Here is a 21,478-nt window from a genome sequence, read left to right as displayed (position 1 = left end):
ATGGGATTTTAGGCATGACAGAAATGGGACATGTGTGCAGAGACCTTAATTCATAAGAGCTTTGCAGGAATGTGGAAGTGCTTTCTGGCACTCAAGGGGTCTGCCTCGGGGTATGTGTCGTTTGCTTTGGGACTGATGGTCCTCTGTGTGACAGAGTGGCACAACTCGTCCTCAACAGAGTATTTTGGCACTGGAGGGATGTGTAACCTTTGTGAGACAGAAAGCTGACGGGGGATGCCATGGAAACTTGCCTGATGTGGGAAAGAGTTCCCTTGCAGGGTGTGTTCTGTCCATTCTGCAGGGTACCGCAGTCCAAGGCTATCTCTTGGGCCCTACACCATCTCCAGCCAACCACAGACAAACCATTTGCTCCCTGTAGGGCAGTTTGCATTTCCTAATTCATATGGAAATCCTCATTGTCTAGGAGGATGAATGGCAGTTCTTGCCAAGTAGGCTAGCAGCCAGAGCTGCCGGATCATCAAAGCTGCCCCAGCACCTAGCAGTGGGTGTAGTTCCGACTGCTGGGAGAGGTGGGTCAAGCAGGACAGTACCACACGGAGGAGAAGTGAGTAGTAGTAAGTAGTCACTGCAAGAGATGGGATAGTGCTGTCCTCTCCAGGGTAGATCGCACTAATGCAGTGAAGGTCTGGGGACATTTTTGAAGCATGTTTCAGAAAGATGTGAGCCTTAACCAAATGTCTCTCTTGCACAGAGGAGCCCGGAGCTGGACACGTTACTCCAGATGTGACCGAAGCAGGGCTGAGCAGAGCAGGATCACCTCCCTCGACCTGCTGACAGTGCTCTCCTAGCACCTAACTCCTGGCGCCGAGCCCCAAGCTGTCCGGGAGCGGCCTGCCCCGGAGCGGCCTGCCCGGGAGGGCTTTGCCGGGGGCCTGCGGGGCGGAGCCGGGCGGAACGCTGCTGCGCGGAACGCCCGTGCGCGGCTCGCGTTGCCGGCCGGCGGCTCCGGGGAGCGCGGGCCGCGGGCGGCGGCGGCGGTGCCGCGATGTGGGGCGGCGTGCGGGGCGGCGGCGGCCTGGCGGCGCGGCTGCTCGGGGCGGCGCGGCCCCACGGCGGGGCACACGGCGGGACCCGCAGGTACCGGCCTCCCCTGCACCTTCACCCGGGGGACGGGGCTGGCGCCGGCCGGGCATTACCATGAGCCGAGCCGTGCCCCGGGGTGCGGCCTTCAGAGGGACGGGGCTCGCCTGGGCTACCGGGGCTGGGTGGCGGTGACGGCGGTGGGCAGCAGGCAGCGGGGAATGGAGTGGGGTGGAGGGGAGTGGCGTGGGCCGTGTTCTTGGATTGCTGTCCTTGTCCTTCCCGTCTGGGAGCGGTGTGCATGATCCGCGTGTGTGACCTGAGCGTGGTTTTGCACCCTGCACCAGCAGAGCGGCGCGGCCTGCTGGGCATTGCTGTACCTGCCCAAGGTACGGGCTAAGAGCACTATTTGGGAGTTCTTTTCCGTTTTTACCAGAAGATTTTAAACTAGTTTAATGACAGCTCAGTTGTGCGTTCATTTGTTTTTTTATTTCAAAACTCCTCGATGTTTTTGAACAAGCAGCGGTGGCCCCGTGTGCAAAGCAGCTCGGGTTCTTTGGTAGCTGTGTTTGCTTTCCAAGGCCAAGCTCCCCAGCACAAGGCCAACTGCATGGTAGGTGAAATACAGGGATGCAAACTGCAGTGTGCTGCTGGCTGAGTGCCTGGGGCTTTCAGCCTTGCCGTGCTTTTCTGATGCTGTAGGCAAAGCCCAGGCTGAGAGGGTTGGAGCTATTCAGCCTGGAGAAGAGGAGGTGGCATGGAGACCTCACAGCAACCTTCCAGCGTCTGAAGGGGGCTTACAGGAAAGCTGGAAAGAGACTCTCCATCAGGAATATGAGTACAAATTACATCAGGAGTAATGGGTACAAATGGAAAGGAGAAACTTAGGTTCGGTATTACAAAGAAGTGCGTTTCTTGGGGGTTGTGAGATGCTGAAACAGGTTGCCCAGGGAGGTTGTGGATGCTGCTGCCCTGGCAGTGTTCAAGGCTTGGAGTGACCCAGTTAATGGAGGTGTCCTTGCCTATGACAGGGAATGTTAGGGCTAAGTGACCTTTAAGGACCTTCCAACCCTTCAACATTCCATGATTCTCTGATTTCTGAATGGCTACATAGTTTTATGAGCACGCAGCCTCAATAAATTGTCAAAGACCTGTGGAGAACAGTGCAGTGTGAAACAGCCAGGCTCCAACCATCTTCCCAGTAATGAGGTTCTGAAGCTTTCCTTAAATTTTCCTATTGTTTCTCAGCATTGAAATTTAGGGTTTAATGCTGACAATTTATCAAGTGCAGAGTGACCAAAGTGTGATGCAGTGCCTGCTGAAACTGGGAGATTTTCCTTTTTTAGCCAAGGAGAGATGTGTGTGAGGAGGAGAGGTATGCCACAACGATTCCTTGAGATATGTGGAAGTGTTTTAAGATCTGTTGATGTTTTTTATTTTGAATCATTTTTAAAGATTTATTTCTATAACTTGAGGGTGATTTTTAAACAAAGTAAGTAGGTGTGAATGTAAAGGTGTAAACACTGCATTTTAGGATGTTATAGAGAGCACCTCTTTGAATTTTATGATAGTTACTGTAGAGAATGGGGCTGTGTCTGTGCTGCAGAATCTCCTGAGCAGCTCCTTGCTGTCTCCAGCGTCACATCCTCAGCTGCACTGTGTCCATTTCAGCTTCTTTCCAGTGATGTGCTAAACTAAGCAGAGGAGCTGTAACCCAGATAACTTTCCTGTTTGTTACTGGGTTAACTTGCAGCTGAATCCATGTTCCAGAGAAGGGGAATGTGATCTGTAGCAGTGCCATAAGTGTGAAAACATGTGAAGTAAAGTGTGCGTGTACAGTCTCTTTTCAGATGGCTGGGAGCAATCTCTTTATTGACTCATATTAAGAGTTCCAATGGTTTTCTATAGTACCAATGAATTTAGCTATCAGGTACCAGTAAACTCAAACTGTTACCTAATGCAGAAATACTTTTAAAGTTCTAAGTTTTTGTATTATTTCCTCACAAATAAGTGATGCGTAAAGTTGTTTACTTTGTATTTGTGATGAGGAAACCATAAGGTCCATGTTTGACATGTACTTGACATACTCAGGCTGCATTCAGTTGGGCCTAGAAAGTTGTAGCTGTTGTTTGGGGATTTTTGGTAAGTTTACAAAATACAGCTTTGGACCCTATTTTTAACTGTTTCCTCACTTTGTGTATCATCTAGCAAACAGGAACTCTTCAGCACAAGCAGTGTGCTTTCTAAAGACAAAGATAAATCTGCTGCTTCCAAAGACAGCACACCTGAAGGGGCAGCAAAGAGACAGGAGGATGGAGCAGAAACACCAAAGCAGCAGCTGTTAGACATTATTGGTAATATGAAAGTGGAAGTGAGCTACAGGAAGAAACTCCAACAATTAAAAACCAGTGAGAACAAGAAGCAAGCCGTGAACAAGCTGCAAGGCCTGGACAGTGAAGGTTCTGTGCCTCAGGGAACTACACAAGATGCCCAACGGTAAAGTAAAAGCAAACTTTTCTTTGCCTGTTTTATCCTTATTTCAACTTTATTTTTCGTAATTTAGGACAAAATAAACAATTTCCAGCTGTGGAAAAGAATCTTGTAAGGGAGTGTGGTGCACAGTTGTAGACTGGAGTAAATCACAGGAGAGAATCTGGGCAAAAGGTGCTGTGTGCTGTCAACCATATGCTGCCTTTTTCTACTGGCACTGTGGAAAGGCATTTCTACAGAGATTGTGGAAAGGTAGCATTAGCACCTGCCTGTGGAAAAATTATTTTAATGGAAGGGGGGAAATACTGGTCAGATAAAATGCAGCAAAACTGAGGAAAAAGAAAAAAAAATTAAGAATGGCATTGTGACTGCTGAGTCTTTGGAGTTGCTCCTCTCCACAGTGTGTTATATCATATTTATCACCTCACAGGACTGTGCTGCCAGTGGTCTCCAAGCTGTGTGTCCGAGGGGCTCTGCAGTGGCACAGGGCTGCCATTTCCCCAGGGCGGGAAACAAGAACTTGTCAGAGTTCTTCAGCATTTGATAATTAGGGCAATATAGGGCAAACCTGCCTGTCCCACTGGCCGCCCCCATTTGGGAAAATATCTGACTAGCTTCTGAGTTATTAAGATATAAAATGGCAGTACAGAAATGACAATTTAAATATATTAATGGCTTTTTGTTGTTTGTTTGTTTCTGTATCTGTTGTGTCTCTGTTTACAGGGGCAAACCTCTAAATCCAGAACTGGTGAAGGCTGCTTCTGCAGTTGCATCTTCCCTTCCACGCGACAAGAAGCAGATAGAATCAGAACTCCTTGCACAACTAAGAAGGCATGAAGAAACCACAGATAAACAGAAGAAGGGGGGAACTATTAACCTACGGTCTGTGTATTGATGGTTTTTCTCAATTATGTTGGAAATTCTGATTTTGCGATGTCATCACTGCCTTCTGTTGGAAAGGTGGCCCTAAAAGATACCTTTGGACAGTTTATCCTTAGGATTAATGAATATTAGTAACATTATTGATCTGGTTGTACCAAACTCTCTAAATTTTGCCATCATCTTTCTAAAGTGGTTTTGCAGAAACAGAATGGCTTTCATGCTCAGGATGATTGCTTTCTTGGACATGCTAGCAAAACAACAGCTTTTTTGTGAGTTTGGTTTTTTTCTTTTTTTGCCACAAGCTTCCAAAATCCTCACACAATGGATGGATTTGTAGATGTTTCAGACGTTCTGTCTGGACTGGTGAATTTTCATGACAGCTCTGCAGAACTGAACTAGAGCAGCTCTGTTTATAGCCCCACCCTTCCTTTCAAAACTTTCCAGTCAACGCATGAAACTCATCTCTTGGCTTGACTCTGTTTCCAGTGTGGCTTTCAAACAGATGAGAAACATTTGTTTGGAAACTCAAACAGTTGTGCATACGGCTCTTTTGGATCATGGTTAAAGACAATTTTTTTTCTATTTTTTTTTCAGCTAGGATTTAAATAACTGTGCAGAAAATAAGGCATTAAATCCAGGTGAAATGCTGAACCAAACAGAAAATTGGATCTTTACCAAAATAGAAGTGTAAAACTTTTCTTCATGTCTGTGTGCAGTGCGAACTGCAAGCTGCTTATCTTAGTTTTATTCTGTGACAGTGATTTGAGGATCTAAGCTTGAGCCATCTATTATCATTTGTAGGTTACATGTATTTCTACTTGTAGATATCAGTAAAGGATCTGCTGGAATGATTATCAGTGTTCTGCAAACATAGCTAGTGCTGTCTGTGGCTGTTGTCTGCCTGAGTGGACATTAAGGAAGAGCCAATGCTTGCAAACAGGCTGAGTTAGATGATTGCACAGACTGGGGTGTACAATGCTGAGTGAGTAATGAAGTTAAGCAAAGTATCTGTTCTTCAGATATAAGGACTGTTTATATAGAGCATATGTTCATTAAACTGTTATTTACCAGGGAGCTTGTTCACTCTCTGTCACTGGGTTCTTTAGAAGGGCAGAGTACACGAATGTCTCAATAGTGGCATGGGCTGTGGGTGACCAAGTTAAATGTGATTCAAACCTCTTGGGTACCCAAGATGTTGGAGGACCACAGAGATACTGAGTGGGCTAACACGTGCAGTGCCCAGCCTGGAATGTGCCAGTCTCCCTTCCTTGGGGTGCACATGCTGGTGTCTAGGTGTGGTTTCTCTGCCTGTTGGCATCACAGGCTCTCTCTCTCATTGCCTGTGGTGCTTTCCCTGAAGCACTGACCCAGCTCTGGCTGCAGTGGAAGAAAGACGGTGACTAAGGAAGTTGTAGTCAGAGCAAAAATGTTTTTTTTCCTCTTGAAAGAGAGTTAAAGTTGTTTAGAAATTTAAAAGCCACAGCTATATAGTCCCTCTATATTTTTGGTTTTTGGGTTAAAATGTGATGTTACAATGTTTTACGATGTGCTTGTGGATGAAGCACTATCATTAGAAAAATGTATTTTCCTCAACCAGAGCCAGCCTTTTTGGAATGTCATGGCTGGCTTGCTGTGCTCTGAATTGGCAAGTTCTATTCCCTGAGGCAGCTTTGTGACCTAGCTTGTTTCTCCCAGCAAATACACTCCTCCTCCTGCTGCCTGATATGCTGAAAAGTTTTAGTTTTCTTCTTTAAGAGTGAGGTAACAGAAACTCTTTATCAGTAGGTGAGTTTTCAAGAAGGACCAGCAATTTATGATTATTTTCATGGCAAAAAATTGGTTATAGTAGCCTTTTAGAATCAGTACTGACCTCTTAGTTCTTTGAGATAAATACAGTATATTCAGGTTTCTGATCAGTGTTTAAAAATGTTGATTTTACAAAGCCCAGCAGCCCTCACCCTTGATTTTGCATGATTTATGCTCCATGATACCTCAATCCACACAATGTGTGAAAATGTTTTTAATATATTAGAAAGCATTCACTTTTGTTCATGCATGATTATTTTGTGTTGAGTTTTATTTGACAGTAAGAGAATGCATGCAATTTAACTTCCCCTTTTTTTCTGTAAAGGTTTTGCTTTCAGTATTCTGACACTGACATTTTGAAAGCCGATATGTATTCCTCAGTTATGTACAATGTTTAAAATCAAGATACTTTCACAAGAAGTAGAATCACATGATTCTGAACTGCAAAAAACTGAATGCTGCCATTGATTTATAAGGTGTAATGAGTTGTATATTGTCCAGATCTTTTGTACAAATTTTTTTTTACCAGGATTGTGGCAAGACCTCCAGAGGTCACTGTTGTATGCAGTCATCTCATCGCCTTGTAGAAAGCACAAGGACATTCACTAGGAGGAGAAAATATTAACAATACAGGAATTTATTTTCCTCAGTGTGAGCTGAAATCACTCAATGGAAATCACAATAGCACTGCACCAAAATAAAATCTGCAGCCCTACGATTTCAGCTCCTGTTTTGAGTGAACAAGAAAAGTAGTTCAGAACTTGGGCTGGAATATATCCAAAGCTCCTTGGGGTTTCCCTTTTTAGTATTATAATTATTGACTGATAATCAGGAAAGAGAGAGAGTCTGTGGTTGTTACAAAAGTCCTAGCACTTCCCATCTCTGGAAGGCAGGTGTATGTAGGAACTTTGGTTTTTTAATGTTGTGTTGGAATATGAGGTAATATCTAAGTGCTATGGGTACACTGGGGATGGAGTGTGACTTTTTAAACCAATATTTTTTTTGTTTCAGAAGGCATTAAAAGAGTCTGTAGTTCTACTTTTGTTAGTACAGGTGCACTTTTCTTGATGGAGTGGTGAATGTTGCTGCCACAATGTTCATATTTGTGGTGGGGTGGTGGGATGACATTAGGATTTCTTAGCGAGGAACTGGTACCATTGACTGTGTGTTCTGATAGCTTGGTGGTGTAGTCTTCCCACACCCACAGAACAAAACCTCAAGTAAGTCAGGGAAGAGAGCTTCTCTGAGCAATCCTAAGTCCCTTGAAGCACGGGAAAACACCAGCCTTTTAGGTCACAGCTGAGTCAAGCTGTTGCGCTGAGCTGTGTGTGGCTGACCTTAGGAATTATGTCCCTTTGACCCTTATAAGTGTGTCAAGCCTCTGGCCCAGCACCAGCTCACTAATGCCAGTAGCCACTTCACAGAGTAATTTCTAATGTGAGATACGCAGCTAATCTGAGATTGCTTTTTATTTAAAATAAAAATGAAATTATTTCAAACTTGTTTTCAGATGCATTTATTTCAGAGTAGGTACTGGAAGAGCTGTGCTATTCTTGTTCTGCCATTTGAAACCACATCTAAGACTGAGGAGAAATCATGCTGTGTTTCTGTGGCAATTAGCTTTTACAATTTTCCAGAAGTATTTCTTTCTTGTCAGTAAAATCTCTTTTGACTTAAGCTGCCAAAAGCATAGTTTGAATTTCATTCCAGTTTTTATAAAATGGATAACGCAGTGTTTGTGACTTGGCCTATTTTTATTTTTTGAGACCATCTTCGGTCTTTTATAAACCTTGGGTGCTGTAATTTGGGATGACTGTGGCTGGAAGTAGTTGAGTGGAGAGGAGGCTGTGAGGAAGGGTTACCAGCTTGGCCTTTCCAAGCCCGTGGAGCTGCCAGTGAAGGGAGCTCGCGGGCAGGGCCAGAACGGGGCTGTGATTTGCCCTTTGCGATCAGAACGAGCTGCGTACGGTGCTGGAGGAGATCAGAGCATTTGCTCTTCACGTATGATTTTCACTCCAGAATTACGAAGGAAGATGTGGTCTGTTAATGCTGTAATATGATTATGCAATGCAACAGATTGCAGTGGATCAGGAAAGGTGACCTACTTATTAGGGTGGCATGATTGGCCCGTGTCAGCTGATGTGTGAAGGCAAGCTTCCTTTTGGTCTGCAGCAGCACAGCTCTGTCCCTGGGCACTGTCCAAAAAAATGGTGATTTTTACCTCCCTATTTCAACCTATTTCTTGTATCCAGAGAAATTGCCCATTTGCTTAAGCAAAACGTGCCTGGTACAATCTGTGAATATTGGTATACAGAGATATGATTTTCTTTTTTTTAGTTGAAAACTAAGTAATTTAAAAGAAAGCATTAATTGTAGATTTAATAGGCTAAAGTGGCACTTTTCATACATAGAATGTAACAAATGGTTTAAAACAACAGCCTTGAATGGATTAAAGATGGGTGTTCTTTTCTGAGGAATGCATAATTCTGTCCTATGGAAGCTTAGGAAACCAGCTGAGAGTAGAGTTTCTAGTTAATACATATGACAAACTTCCTTGCTTTGTCAGTGTGTTGAGTTTTTACATTTCATGTTTTTCATTTCAGCAATGTTATTTCAGAAATGACAATTAAAAGGCAGTCCCCAGCCCAGAGGGGTCTGGGGTCGAGGCTGTCCGGTCGCATTTCCTTACAGTTGGATGAGGATGGTCAAAGGACAAGGCGTGAGAGATCATCGGCTCAGTCTATGGACTCCAGAAGGTATTCTTGCTGTGTTCACTTCCAACCCAAGGAGTATGCAGTTAGTAATGGAAAATATTTTAAATTTACTTGTACGTATTAATGTTGCAGTACTTCAGAGCTTAACGAAATTACTTCAATATTTTTCAAGAAAAATACTGTTAGCATTGAAATAAATTGTGTGAACAAGGTCGTTCATGGCAACCAGCTAATCAAATAATGTGCATTTTTTAATATTACATTTTAGATAATTAAACATACTTGGCGCTGAAATGTAATTGTGCTTGTTTTAACTAGTTTAAATTATTTTCACTTGTGCATATTACAATTTTATGTGACTTTCTTAACTTCTTGGGAAATGGAGGTTTTGAAAGCTTGCTTTCCTTCTCTATAAAACTTGATAACATTCTATATTTAGAAAAGTTTCATCCATTCTGTTGGGATTTTAAAGAGATATTAAAGTTGGTTTATTTATTTAGTTATTTATTATCACCTCATTCTCAAATTGATTTCTTTATTATCTGTGATGTTATAATTGCCTGTGAAAATAACTTTATAATTTACATGGGATTTCAGAGTATTCCTTAAGTTTATTTTGCTGCTGTATTTTGGAGCCACTCTATTTTTAGTGGATTAAGGAGTCCTCTTACATTTTTGGTTTACTCCTGTAAGCTGTGCTTTTCTTGCCTGTAGTCTTTGGATTTTCCCATGGCACCTCCTGATTGCATTCTCGCTCAATAAATTCTTTCCCTAGCAGTTTTTAGTAAGATTAACTTCTCTTGTAATTAATTTACTTTGCAAATTAATCCCCGTTTTTGGGGGTTAGGGCCTGAAAATTGAGGGAATCATTTGTGTTTAGATAGATCATGGTGAAGACAGAATTTGGGTAACAAAGGAAAGGAAAAGCATGAGTTCATGGGTGAGTACATGTACAGTATTCTGTGTGTGGTGAAACTGTGCTTAGTATATAACTTCAGAAACAGCACGTTAAAATAGTTTTTAAAATCCCTGTAGTGAGTAAACTGTCTCCAGTCTCAGGCCTAGTCCCTCCTGCATACCTGAAAATCTAATTATTTGCTTATCAATTGATAGTAGGAAAAGAATGGGTTAGGAAGAATATGTAAATTTAAGTCGAGTTAGGACATTGCAATGAAATGAATGATGTTGCTTTATAGTAGTTTAAACTTGTAGTTTTAAAACAAACGTTCTTCCAAGACATGCATGTATCTGGCCAATGTCGTTGGGAGTTACACAGAGATAGGAAAATATAATCCTAAGTCAACATTCTTTTAAGGCTCTGTAACTAGATTGTTCTGTGCTGAAATAGATCCAGGGTAGTTTCATCACTGAAAAGTAATATGATAAGAGCAGGTTTGCAGAAGTAGTAGAGTCCATTAGAAATCTCCCCAGAAGGGCAGAATTTTAAGGTCAGAACGGGTAAATCTTGACAGGGTAACCGTGGATATGTAATAATAAAATAAAGGAACTGTTAGAATTTCAGTGGAAACCTGGAAGATTATACGATTAAAAGCATAATTGATTCTAAAGACATTGGGTTTTTTTTGTTTTCATTTATAAGAATTTGATTACTCATTGAGCTCTTGTATTTTTTTAATATAAGCATACAGTGATGACAAATGTGATTGAAAATACATGGTCAGAGTGAAATATTTTTATGTTCAGAAAAGCGAGCATCAGGGTGATGCTATTGAAAATATATCATATGGATATACTCTGACTATTTGCTGTATGGCAGAGAAGATGGCTGTGTAATCCTCCAAAAGGGCTATTTATGTCATACAGCAGGAATTATTTGATTTAGCTGTTGCCTTTTCTGTTCCTGAATTGTGCAATATTTTTTACAGGGAAAAACCCCAAGTCTTCACATAGTCTCAAACTTTGTAAAATCACTTAAGTACTGTGGTTTGATACTGTTTACCTTTGTTCAGAGTCCCTCATATTCCAGTTAAAATTGACTGCAAATATAGTGCTTGATTTATGCTCATTCTTTCACATGGAAATGTTTTGAGAATATCTGTTACTGACAAATAGTAAAGCCATAAACGCTCTCTGATTAGAAGCCTGAAGATTTAGTGAGAGTCACTATCTTTTTTTTTTTTTTTTTGTCTCCAGAGATCTGTTAGTTCATGAAAATATTTTGTGCTTTTTGATTTTTTTATCTGGCAGTCTTGTAAGGTGTTGTGAAATACTAAATATCAGTTTTCTTTTCTTGTTTATAGAAGTCTCAAAGTGGGAAACAGGCTTAATATATTCACTAAGGCTTCTACAGAACCAGAGCACGCACTGAAAACAGGTTAGTGGCAATTCAGTAATGAAAAACATAGTAAGGCTAAGTTCCACATTTTTAGAATATCAAGAGATTTGTCTTTGTGAGGAGACATGACCTGCTCACTTTCTGCATTCAGCCTGGTAAAAAAAATGACTACTTTGATGTAGCTCTGATTTTTACCAAGTGAGACACAGTGTATTGAAATGTTTTCTGTGCTAATCAGGGCACTGTTAGTGAACTTGAAGGCTGTAATTGGCTTTTTGTCACAAAGGTCAGTTTTATTTCTGTGAGTGTAAAGCCAGCCTGGAGGATGGGTGTGTTGGCTCCAGCTTACTTGGTCAAATTGCAAGGAAATGTGAGGCTGTGATTCCAAGGAAACAATCCTACCCTGCTGGTGGCTAAGCATAAGCAGGGTAGTAGGAACCCAAGACTACACACTGGATTGCTGTGGGGCCTTTTTGGTGTTCCAGATGGAGCTGGAAAGATCCCACTGGCAGCTGACAAATGACACCTTGCTTCACCTATTGTGAAGTTCTTTATATATGTTTAGAATTGTGGAAAATTTGGGTTGTAAGGGATCTTTAGAGGTTATCTGGTTCCAACCCCCCTGCGATGAACAGATACCTCTTCCACTAGATCAGGTTGCTCAGAGCCCCATCCAACTTGACCTTGAATGTTTCCTGAGATGGGGGCATCTACCACTCCTCTGGACAACCTGTGCCAGTATGTTGCCACCCTCATTTGAAAAAAATTATTTCTTTTGTCTAGTCCGAATCTGCCCTCTCCTGGTTTGAAACCACTTGTCCCCTTGCAGTGGGCCCTACAAAAAATTCGGTCTTCATCTTTCTTACAAGCTCTCCTTAAGTATTGTAAAGATTGAATAAAGTCAGCCTGGAGCCTTCTGTTCTCCACAAGAACAACCCCAACTCTCTCTTAGGGAGACTGTTCCATCCTCTAATCTTCATGGCCTTCCTCTGGGCCTGCTCCAAGAGGCCCATGTCCCTCCTGTGCTTAGGACCCCAGGGCTGCTTGCAGCATTTCAGGTGGGGTCTCACGAGAGCAGAGGGGAAGAATCTCCTCTCTCAACCTGTTGGCCACACTTCATGTTATGATTCTAGTTGGCTTTCTGGGCTGTGAATGCACATTGCTGGCTTGTGTCCGTTTTTTTTATCCACCAGTATCCCTAAATCCTTCTTGGCGGGACTGGTCTCTGTCCGTTCATCCCCCAGCCTGTGTCGATGCTGGAGGTTGCCCCAAGCCAGGTGCATCCCCTTGCACTTGGCCTTGTTGAACCTCATGAGGTTCCCATGAGGCCACTTCCTGGAGTTTATCCAGATCCCTCTGGATGGCATCCTGTCCTTCACGTGTGTCAGCTGCACCACTCAGCTTGGTGTCACCTGCAAATGTACTGAGGGTGCACTCAACCCCACTGTCTGTGGTGTTGCTGAAGACACTGAGCAATACTGGTCTGAAACGGATTCCTGAGCAACACCTCTTTGTCACTGATCTCCATCCAGGCACTGAGCTCTTGACCATTGAATGCATGGTCTGGATAGAGCCCTGTAGTGGTCTGTGAGCCCTGGACCATGTGGATATGACCAGCCAACCAATTCCTTATCCACTAAATATACATGCCAAAATTCATGTGAGATAAAAGATACCTAAACTGAAGTCAAACCAGGTATGACCCACCTTCATATTCATTGGATGGCACAGCTCTGCAGGAACAGTCCTAGTGCTGCCTAACAGGGATTGCTTTCACTCATGAGGACTTGGCCTTAGTACAGGCTGGGTTTGGCCAAGAGAGTGCGAATATGGGCAAGTCATGTGAAGAACTCTGTCCCTCACTTTCCTTTGTGAACAGTGAGGCTGCATTGTTAGCATTGATCTCTATTATGCTGTTTTCCGTCAGCTATTTTGAGGCCCTTTTTAAGAACAGACTTTATTCCAGTATATTGACTTAGAACTTTATGTAAAGCTAGCAGCAGCAGAAGAAATAGTACTCCTCTCTAAAATCTTATAAAATGAGTATTTGTTTCTGTTTCAAGAGTAGAACTGTAAGTTTTTGCCAGATAGTAGCTGAGTAGTTTTTAATCTTTTTTTTACGCTTGAAACTGCAGGGAGATATTAATTTGATTACCTAATTTTTTTAGTAAAATGTCAAATACTGGCATTTGCAGATTTTCAAGCAGCTGTGAACTTTCTGAATGCAGCCACCTCTATGAAAGTTGTTTATTAGAATGGGATTCAGGTTGCTGTTTTTTAAGACTGCTAATATCCTTAAAATTGGTCCATTTTACATGTAAAAACCATAATGAATGATGTAGTGTTTGTTTTTAGCTGTCTTAACTGAAGCAGTGTTCAAGAAAATGGATTTAGAGTTGAATCAAATTTACTCAGGTAAAACAGTAAGAATATAAGATTTCTTTTTTGCAGTAACAGAACGAAGACACAATGGCTCATAGTAGTCACCCCAGGTAAAAGCTGAGATGCGCTTTGTTTTTTTTAAACACAAAATTGAAATGTGTACAAATTGTTTGAGAGAGCAAGTGGACTTCATTCTATTTGTAATCAGATGCTAAGAAGTAAGCTTCTTTTGGCTTTTTGTGTGGTGTTTCCTTGTTTGATTCCAGGTAGCCTTGAGGAAATCTACAGTATATTCTAGACCAGGAAGCTGATTACTTGGCATACTGACTAAGCCTGATGACAAACATTTTTTTGGGTGTTAATCTCAGACAATACCAGTGATACTTTGATACTTTGATTCATTTGTTTTCACTGTCTTGGTTCATATTAAAGGAGATAATGGGTTAAAATATGTTAGTATATAATAGAAAAGCAAGTTTTGTTTTAAGTATTGAGTATTGACTTTGAAAACTTCAATGTTAACTGGAAAGGTAATTGCCATCCTGAAAATACTCTTCATAACTGTTAATGTAAAATGTCAGTATTATTTTCTGTTTCATGAGGTGAAATTATAATCTTCATCACCTCTACTGCAAGCTTGACAAATGAGGTTCTGCTTTCCTCTGTTAGAGGATTTATTAGTTTCTTTATGATGTGGGCAATAATTTCATTCTGGTATGATTTGGTTTCTCATGTTGTCCTGTAGCTCTATTTTATTCCTGCCTCTAGCCCTCAAATCAAAGTAGTCAGCCTGGTAATGTAGTTCTGGAAATTTCCTCTAAAGAAATAATTTGAATAATTATATTCTGATTTAACACGAAAAAAACCCCTGAAAACACTGTTCTGTGTGTTTGCCCTTTCCTTGCCTTTTCTCTTAAAGGAGGCGAGGGAGATTTTTCTTTTTTTAAATTCAGTTCAGTTGTAAGCCATTGAGCCAAAGATGAGAATTATATCTTGGCCTCAAGTACTTACACTCAGGGGTAGTAAAATAATGGGTTGTTGGCTATGATCCACTCCAAGTGGACTGTAATATTTAAATTCACATGAAGATCTATCTGTGTTCTGAAGAGCTTAGGTTGAATTGATAACAGAGGGAGGCAGGAAAACAAAGGGGAATGCAGCTTAGGCCAGCTCACTCGACAGCAGCCCAGGGCACTCCCAGAGGTCCCTCCCTGTCCTGTGGTAACAGCTTGTTCCCTTCAGTTCAGCGAAGCGGCTCGGTCTGGGCTCGTGACCAGTTCTCCTGGGTGGAGGGACAGGAACTCCTTAAGAAGAGAAACTGCTGCAATATGAGTGCACTTTGATTTTAAAAAAGAAAAAGAAAAGCATCAGGAAAGATACATCCCTAAAGGAACTGTTTAGCTTTGTGAAAAGAGTAAGAAATCATAGTTTCTCAGCCCGAGAGACAAAAACTGGGACACTTTAGGAGCATTGGGGAAGAATTGCCATCCCTTGTAGATTTGACTTGCTTTCCTGAAGGAGAATGTAGTTGTGAAGAACCTGAAAACTCCTGTAGAAGTAAGGTTCCTTTAGCACAGTGCACCAGTCAAGTTCAGAATTTGTTGAATCCACCTTTTTTGAAAGACAAAACCGAAGAACGATTGTGGAAAAATTAGATTATTGCTTTGTGTGAAAGACATAAAAATAAATATTCCCTTAGGAGTTCAGAATAGCTTTTCATCAGACATTTGAGAACTTAATGAACTTTCATGTCAACAGAGAATTCTCATTTGGGTGCAGTGGTGCTGGTATATAAGGCAGAAAAATGTGCGCAGCTGAAAGAATTAGTCTCTGTAAAGATTGATGGTAAAGGACTTTGTCTTAGCTAGTGAGAAGACTTTGGTTGCTGACAGATCTTTACAAAATTTCTTTTTTAGTATCTTCACCAACAATTTGGGATCTGGAGTTTGCAAAGGAGGTTGCAGCAGTAACTGCACAGCCTCCCCGAAACGGTTTTGAGGAGATGATCCAGTGGACAAAAGAAGGAATACTGTGGGAGTACCCAATCGACAATGAAGTTGGTATGTGCACAGGGAGCTTTTATTATCTGTCTCAGTTTATCTTTTCTGAAAATTAGAGCATGTTTGACCTTTGACTGTTTTAACATAGTATTTCAGCTGTGAGTCATGCTTTTGATAGTAAACAAACATAACTTCTCGACTGTCCCAGATCAGAGATGCTTGAGATGAGCTCATTCTGGCACTCTTCAGGTAAAGCCTTGCAGGTGGTTTGGCTGATCTGAGGACTTGCTGCTGCCAAAAGGGGACAACTCCCTCTCTCCCCCCCCTTGATGTGTTTAACACCAAAAGGCTGTTCAAATCTCTTATATAACACCTTTTACTCTGCAACTTCTTTAAATCAAGCTCCTAGCAGAAGCCGGGGCATCTTAAAACTGCCGTGCATGTTTTATAATGCTGATTCTGTTCTTTGGTGTGGCTCTTGGAGCAAGTGGCTCCTCCGATCCCAACCAGCTATCTGCCAGTTCTGTATCTGGGCAGGCCAAATGTTCAACAGTTGTTTGCTGCCTTTGTTCTGTCTGTTTCATAAGAATAAACAGTCACAATATTCACTCACCCTGGGCATCTATGTTAATTAGGCATCTTTGTTGCACAGTATTTTCTTTTATTGCCATAAAAAAAAAAGAAAAGCTCCGTATGAAGTTATGCCAGCAGAAAGAGAGTGAATGTCAAGGAAGTGAAGAACAACTACACAAAGTGTGTAGTATAGGAAAGGGGACTTCATAACTTCAGGGAGAGCTTGGCTGTGGGTTTTGGGGTTTTTTTAAAGTTTTTAAAGACATCAAACAGAACTGCTTTGTAATGATTCAGTCACTGGGAGCAAAACAGGTTAGTATCTGAAGCTGGGAGTCTTTGAAAATCTGTCCTGTACTGAGTTGCAAATTGAATAATGTGCTTCATTGTTTCTTAATGTTTATTCTCATCTTATTTGGCAGTTTCTTCACAGAATTTAATCACTGCTCCCAGAATTGATCTGTTCCATCATGCAGAAATCCAAGTATACTCTAGTCATGTTTTTGCAAGCTTAAAACCATGGTGGCCAATGGTTTTTTTGTTGTTGTAATGTGGCTGGAACCCTGCTGTCTGGGGCTGTCGGTTGACAAAGTGTCTTTGGCGGGCAATGGTTTCCCTGTTGCAGCCGTGCTGCTGGAACCGCGCTGTCTGGGATGGGACGGGCAACGGACAAAGAGGCTTTACATATAGTTACAACAAGAATCTTTATTGATTTGTCCACAAAGACGAGTCATGTGGAAAATTCCAGTGGAGCCTCCCAAAACCTGTCACCTCTCAGGTTGAAATACCAAGTCAGTAAGTTCCATCCTATCAGACTGCCAGCCACAGGCTGTTAGTCACCCCAGGTGTGTCAAAGCACAGTTAAAAGCTCGAGAACCTCGCTCCGAGTGTATCAACATGCTGTGAGTTCAGTTTCTCTGCAAAAGAAAGATGCCTCTTTCTGCTGTTAATTTTGCAGTTTACTAACAGCAATTTCCCTCAATAAGAGGAGATTACTTCAGCTTGTTCTGTATCCAGAAATGTGTGTAAGTGGAATTAAATTTTCTGTTGAGGAAGCATGTATACTCAACTTCTAGCGTTATGAAAGCCTCTAAAGTATTAAACCAAATACAAAAAAAGAGAGACAACCTCTTATAACTCTTTTTCTTGGCTCCAGAGCATCTCTGGTGTTCTCGTTAAGAGTGCTTCACGAACAAGGCAATGTGCTGTGCTTTGTGGTACACAGCGAGGTCATGGGTTTTGAAATTATTTTGGTGAGAACACTGAAGATGTGGCTAGACATACTGGCTTGCTACAGTGACCAGCAGCAATCTTCCCCCCCCCACACCCTACTGCCCTGTTGTTTGCTCTTACCTGCATGTCCTTTCCCTTGTCCAATGCTGTTGAAGTCACTGTTAGGCAGAAAATCACCTTTTTTTTCCCTCTCCATCTCTCCATCCTCTGATTAATTTTTACCAGTTTAGCAAACCATTAATATAGCTTGCATAACATTGTTTTCACTCATCCTTCTTTCTGCTTGATTCTCCTTCTTCTAAGTAGCTTTAATGCTGCTCCATGATTGCCATGGCAAAAAGCTGGGAAAGACATTTATTTGTGCCTTATTTATTATTTCTGTGCATTTATGCCATAATGACTCAAAAAGCTATAAAGGACAGAGCAGATTTTAGGTGTGAATTTGCCTTAGCACCTCATAACGAGGAGCAAAATGCTTTTGGTGGGACAGAGATTGTTACTGCACAAGTGATAGGAAGGTCTCAGAAAATTGATTCCTCAGTTGCCTCTGATTGCTTCTGCAGGCAAAAGTTCACCAAGTCCTGTTCTAGTTGCTGGTTAGCTGAGCTGCTGTTCCCAGCAGAGAAGTATTGGATCATCTTGCCAAGAGAGCTGCAGAGTTACACAACCATTGCATTAGGGTTTCATTACTAACTCTGAGTCTGTTCTAGAGACCTACTGAAGAGCATGATTGATGCAATTCTAAAAATCCTAAAAGGATAGAATACTTTGTGTTGAAAGGGACCTTTAAAGATCATTTAATCCAAACCCTCTGCCGTGGACAGGAACATTTTTTCACTACATCTGAATACTCAGCCATCTTAATAGCATGTCAGCAACACTCACTATCAAGGATGAACGTCTGTGTTTGGATTGACATCTTTAAGACAAGATTGGTCATGTCATGGAAGGATTAGTGTTTTAGCTGGAGAAATTTCCCAGACTTTCTGTTTTGTAGCATGTGGGGGGGTTGGAAATAGGATATGAGAGTAGGTGTCTTCTTGTTTTGATGTTGAAAAAGAAAATTTTCTACTTTAGACTTCTGCCATGCATATGCGTTCAAATTACATTTCTGAGGACAATGCAAAAGAGGCTGAGGGACAAGCTTGCAGCAGGAGTAAGGGCTTGCTAGGGGTGAGGGGAGTCATTATCTCATCTGTTCCCACCAGAGGCTTCAGCCTCTGATGCTTTGGACAGTTGCAGTCTCCTTTTCTGTGATGCACACTTTACTTTTCTGAGGATTGAAATATGTGGTCTAATTGAAATATTTGGACTTAACACTTCATCCCCAAACCATGTACAGTCTTTGACAAATGGGAGAGCAGAATACATAATGTAATATTTATTTCTGACCTGCATTTTTGTGAGACTCTAAATTGCTTATTTTGGGTTAAAGATGAAAATTGGTGAATTTATTTATTAGACACAATCTCTCCAGGTACCCTGTATCTTTCCCCAGAAGAAGAGCATCCAGAAGGCCAGATTTTACTATCAGCATTATCAGGATTCTTTCAGTAGTGAGTTTGTTTGGTTTAGTTCTCTTGGATTTTTGAGACCAGCAAAAGTATGGAAATCTGGAAAGGTTGTTAATTTGAAAAAGCAACCAGTAGCGTGCAGGTACAGTAAGATTCTACCTCCTCTTGGTGGGGGAAAGCTAGCATGGGTGACATAGTGAAAGGATCATCACTGCTTCTGTCTGTGGACATAGTTTTCCAAACATACATGCTTTGTGAAGCTGACATTACCTGAGATTTTTTTAAACTTTCAACATAAAGGAACAAGGAAAGAGCTTCTGAAAAAGGAAATGTGCTTTCTTTTTTCAAGAGCAGTGGAGATAAATGTGGTGTGCAGCTGTGGTATTGCTGCACTCACACATTTCTAGGAAAAATAGAGGTATTTCTCAGCTCCTTTAAAATTGCAGTACCTTAAGTTTAAAGGGGGAAAAAAGAAATGCAAACTTAACAAACATGATTTTCTCCATCCCAGAGATGTGCATCATTTCTTCTGAAACTGTAAAAGCTCTACCTAAGAGGGAAGCCTAGAACTTATGTGGCTTAATTACCTCAATTTTAATACTTCTGATTTAAATTTATCAAATAATATAGAAAAACATAACTAGCTAGCTTAGAAGAACATGTACACCATACTCACGAGTGTGGTATAGGCTTCTCAGTTTTGTCTTCTTGAAGTGGTGCAATATTTTTCTCTAATAACAGATTTTATGTAAGGGTGCAAGCAAATTTGGATTAAATAAAAATTTTCATGTATATCTAACTGAAGAAAAATCTTTCATTAGAAATCCGAAATTGTCTTTTTTTTCCCTTAGAACTAGGAATGGCAAAAGCAGCCTTTTTTCTGTTTGTAGGAATTTGTGTTCTGAGTCTTTATCTCTACCATCATAGTATGAACACCAGCAAAAAAGCCCCATAGGACGAGAAACAAAGGTTTATCATATCTCCAGTAATCCCTTTTCCCATGTCCTATGGAGGCTTCTGAATGCATCATCTTTGGTGATGGCTATGACTTAAAAGCAGCTGGTGAGATACACAATACTTTTACATCATCATACACTCACAGATTCAGAAAATGTCAGAAAAACCAGTTTCTGTGCCCATTTGATAGCAGTAGGGTGTTAAAAGCATGACTTGGAATGGACATGTGTTTGTTAGCTATTCAGTATTTGATACTTTATGAGGTTGCCTTATTTGTTCAAGACTAGTTTGTGTTCTTTAATACTCTGCAGAATTTAGGCAATCAGTGTTCTCTTTAAAAATTTATGAAGAAAGTGCCTGCAATCTAAAAGTTGGTACCAATGATGAATCAAAACTTTCAAGTATTGAACAAACCGGATTTCAGCAAGAAGATTGACTTATGGTTATAATTATTCCTCCTACTTCCACCCCAGCGTCAGGCTTTTATCAAGATTTCAAGCCAGAAAGTAGATTTAAATATTACATATTCTTAGAAAAGTGAGCAGAACCATTAATTTTACTAATTTAAGATTATTTTCATACTATATTATTTTTTATTTTGTTAAACTTGCCATGATATTATAATAGCAACTTTTTCTTTTTTGCTTTGTCTTTCTGTTAGGGATGGAGGATGATGCTGAATTTCATGAACATATCTTTCTGGAGAAACACCTCGAAGGCTTTCCCAAGGAAGGACCTGTCCGCCACTTCATGGAACTAGTCATCTGTGGGCTTTCGAAAAACCCATACCTCAGTGTTAAGCAGAAGGTTGAACATATTGAGTGGTTTCAGAAGTATTTTGAGGAAAAGAAGGAACTTCTTCAAGAGATTTGAAATTTGGGAAAGTGCTTATAGCCTTGAATGAAGAATTGTTATGTCGAGGGGGATGATTTCTTATGGATGGAAATACTGTCAGTGCATAGTGATCATGTGGCCTGAAAGTTGTATTTGAAACAATAAACTGAAAGGTCATCTTTTCTTACATGTGTGTCTGTGTGCGTGTAGATACTTTTGACAGCAGAAGAAGGAACTGAAGAGTGTGGCTTTTGTAGAATGTGCATTTAAAGTTTAGTTTATTTGAACTGTTGTCTTTTAAATTTGAGACTAGTCTTTCAACAATACAAAATCCTAGGTCTAATTCCGCTTCCTACACCCTTCACAGTTGGACTGTATCTTGACAGTTTGGATCATCTTTCCCATTCTGGAAAACTTGCAATGCTTTCATTTTGCTAATTCATGAACCACACAGGTGTTTGAACAGTATTAATCCTTTCTCCCCCCTTTCACTAACTATATTTATTGGTTCATTTTAAAGTTTTTGGTAGTGACAAAGTGATTTGAATAGTATGCTTTTTGGTTCATGTGCTCAGTGAAAGGCTGTTATATTCCTGAGATAAATGCACAGCATAGCACTGGTGAGTTACAGAAAATAACAAGGGGGTGATGTTCCTTAGGATTGGTGCCACCAACAGTGTGTTTGAACTGTAAGGGGAACGGTTGACATTAGATGTTGAGGAGAAATTCTTTGCCTTGAGAATGATGAGGCACTGGCAC

At 41.1% G+C, this 21,478-nt stretch overlaps 1 protein-coding gene across 1 annotated transcript; it reads left to right on the top strand.

The window, feature by feature from the left end:
- Positions 1-918: 918 nt before the first annotated feature.
- On the top strand, positions 919-20,906 carry MRPS31 (mitochondrial ribosomal protein S31). The gene is made up of 7 exons (XM_063392004.1): positions 919-1,098; positions 3,250-3,537; positions 4,255-4,413; positions 8,823-8,975; positions 11,195-11,268; positions 15,528-15,671; positions 20,547-20,906. The coding sequence occupies exons 1-7, from the start codon at positions 1,007-1,009 to the stop codon at positions 20,756-20,758; spliced, it is 1,122 nt and encodes a 373-aa protein (XP_063248074.1). The 5' UTR covers positions 919-1,006; the 3' UTR covers positions 20,759-20,906.
- The last annotated feature ends 572 nt before the right edge of the window (positions 20,907-21,478 follow it).

Source organism: Prinia subflava, chromosome 3 (assembly GCF_021018805.1).
Source record: "Prinia subflava isolate CZ2003 ecotype Zambia chromosome 3, Cam_Psub_1.2, whole genome shotgun sequence".
Taxonomy (NCBI): Eukaryota; Metazoa; Chordata; class Aves; order Passeriformes; family Cisticolidae; genus Prinia; species Prinia subflava.
This window is presented reverse-complemented; position numbering and strand designations above follow the sequence as displayed.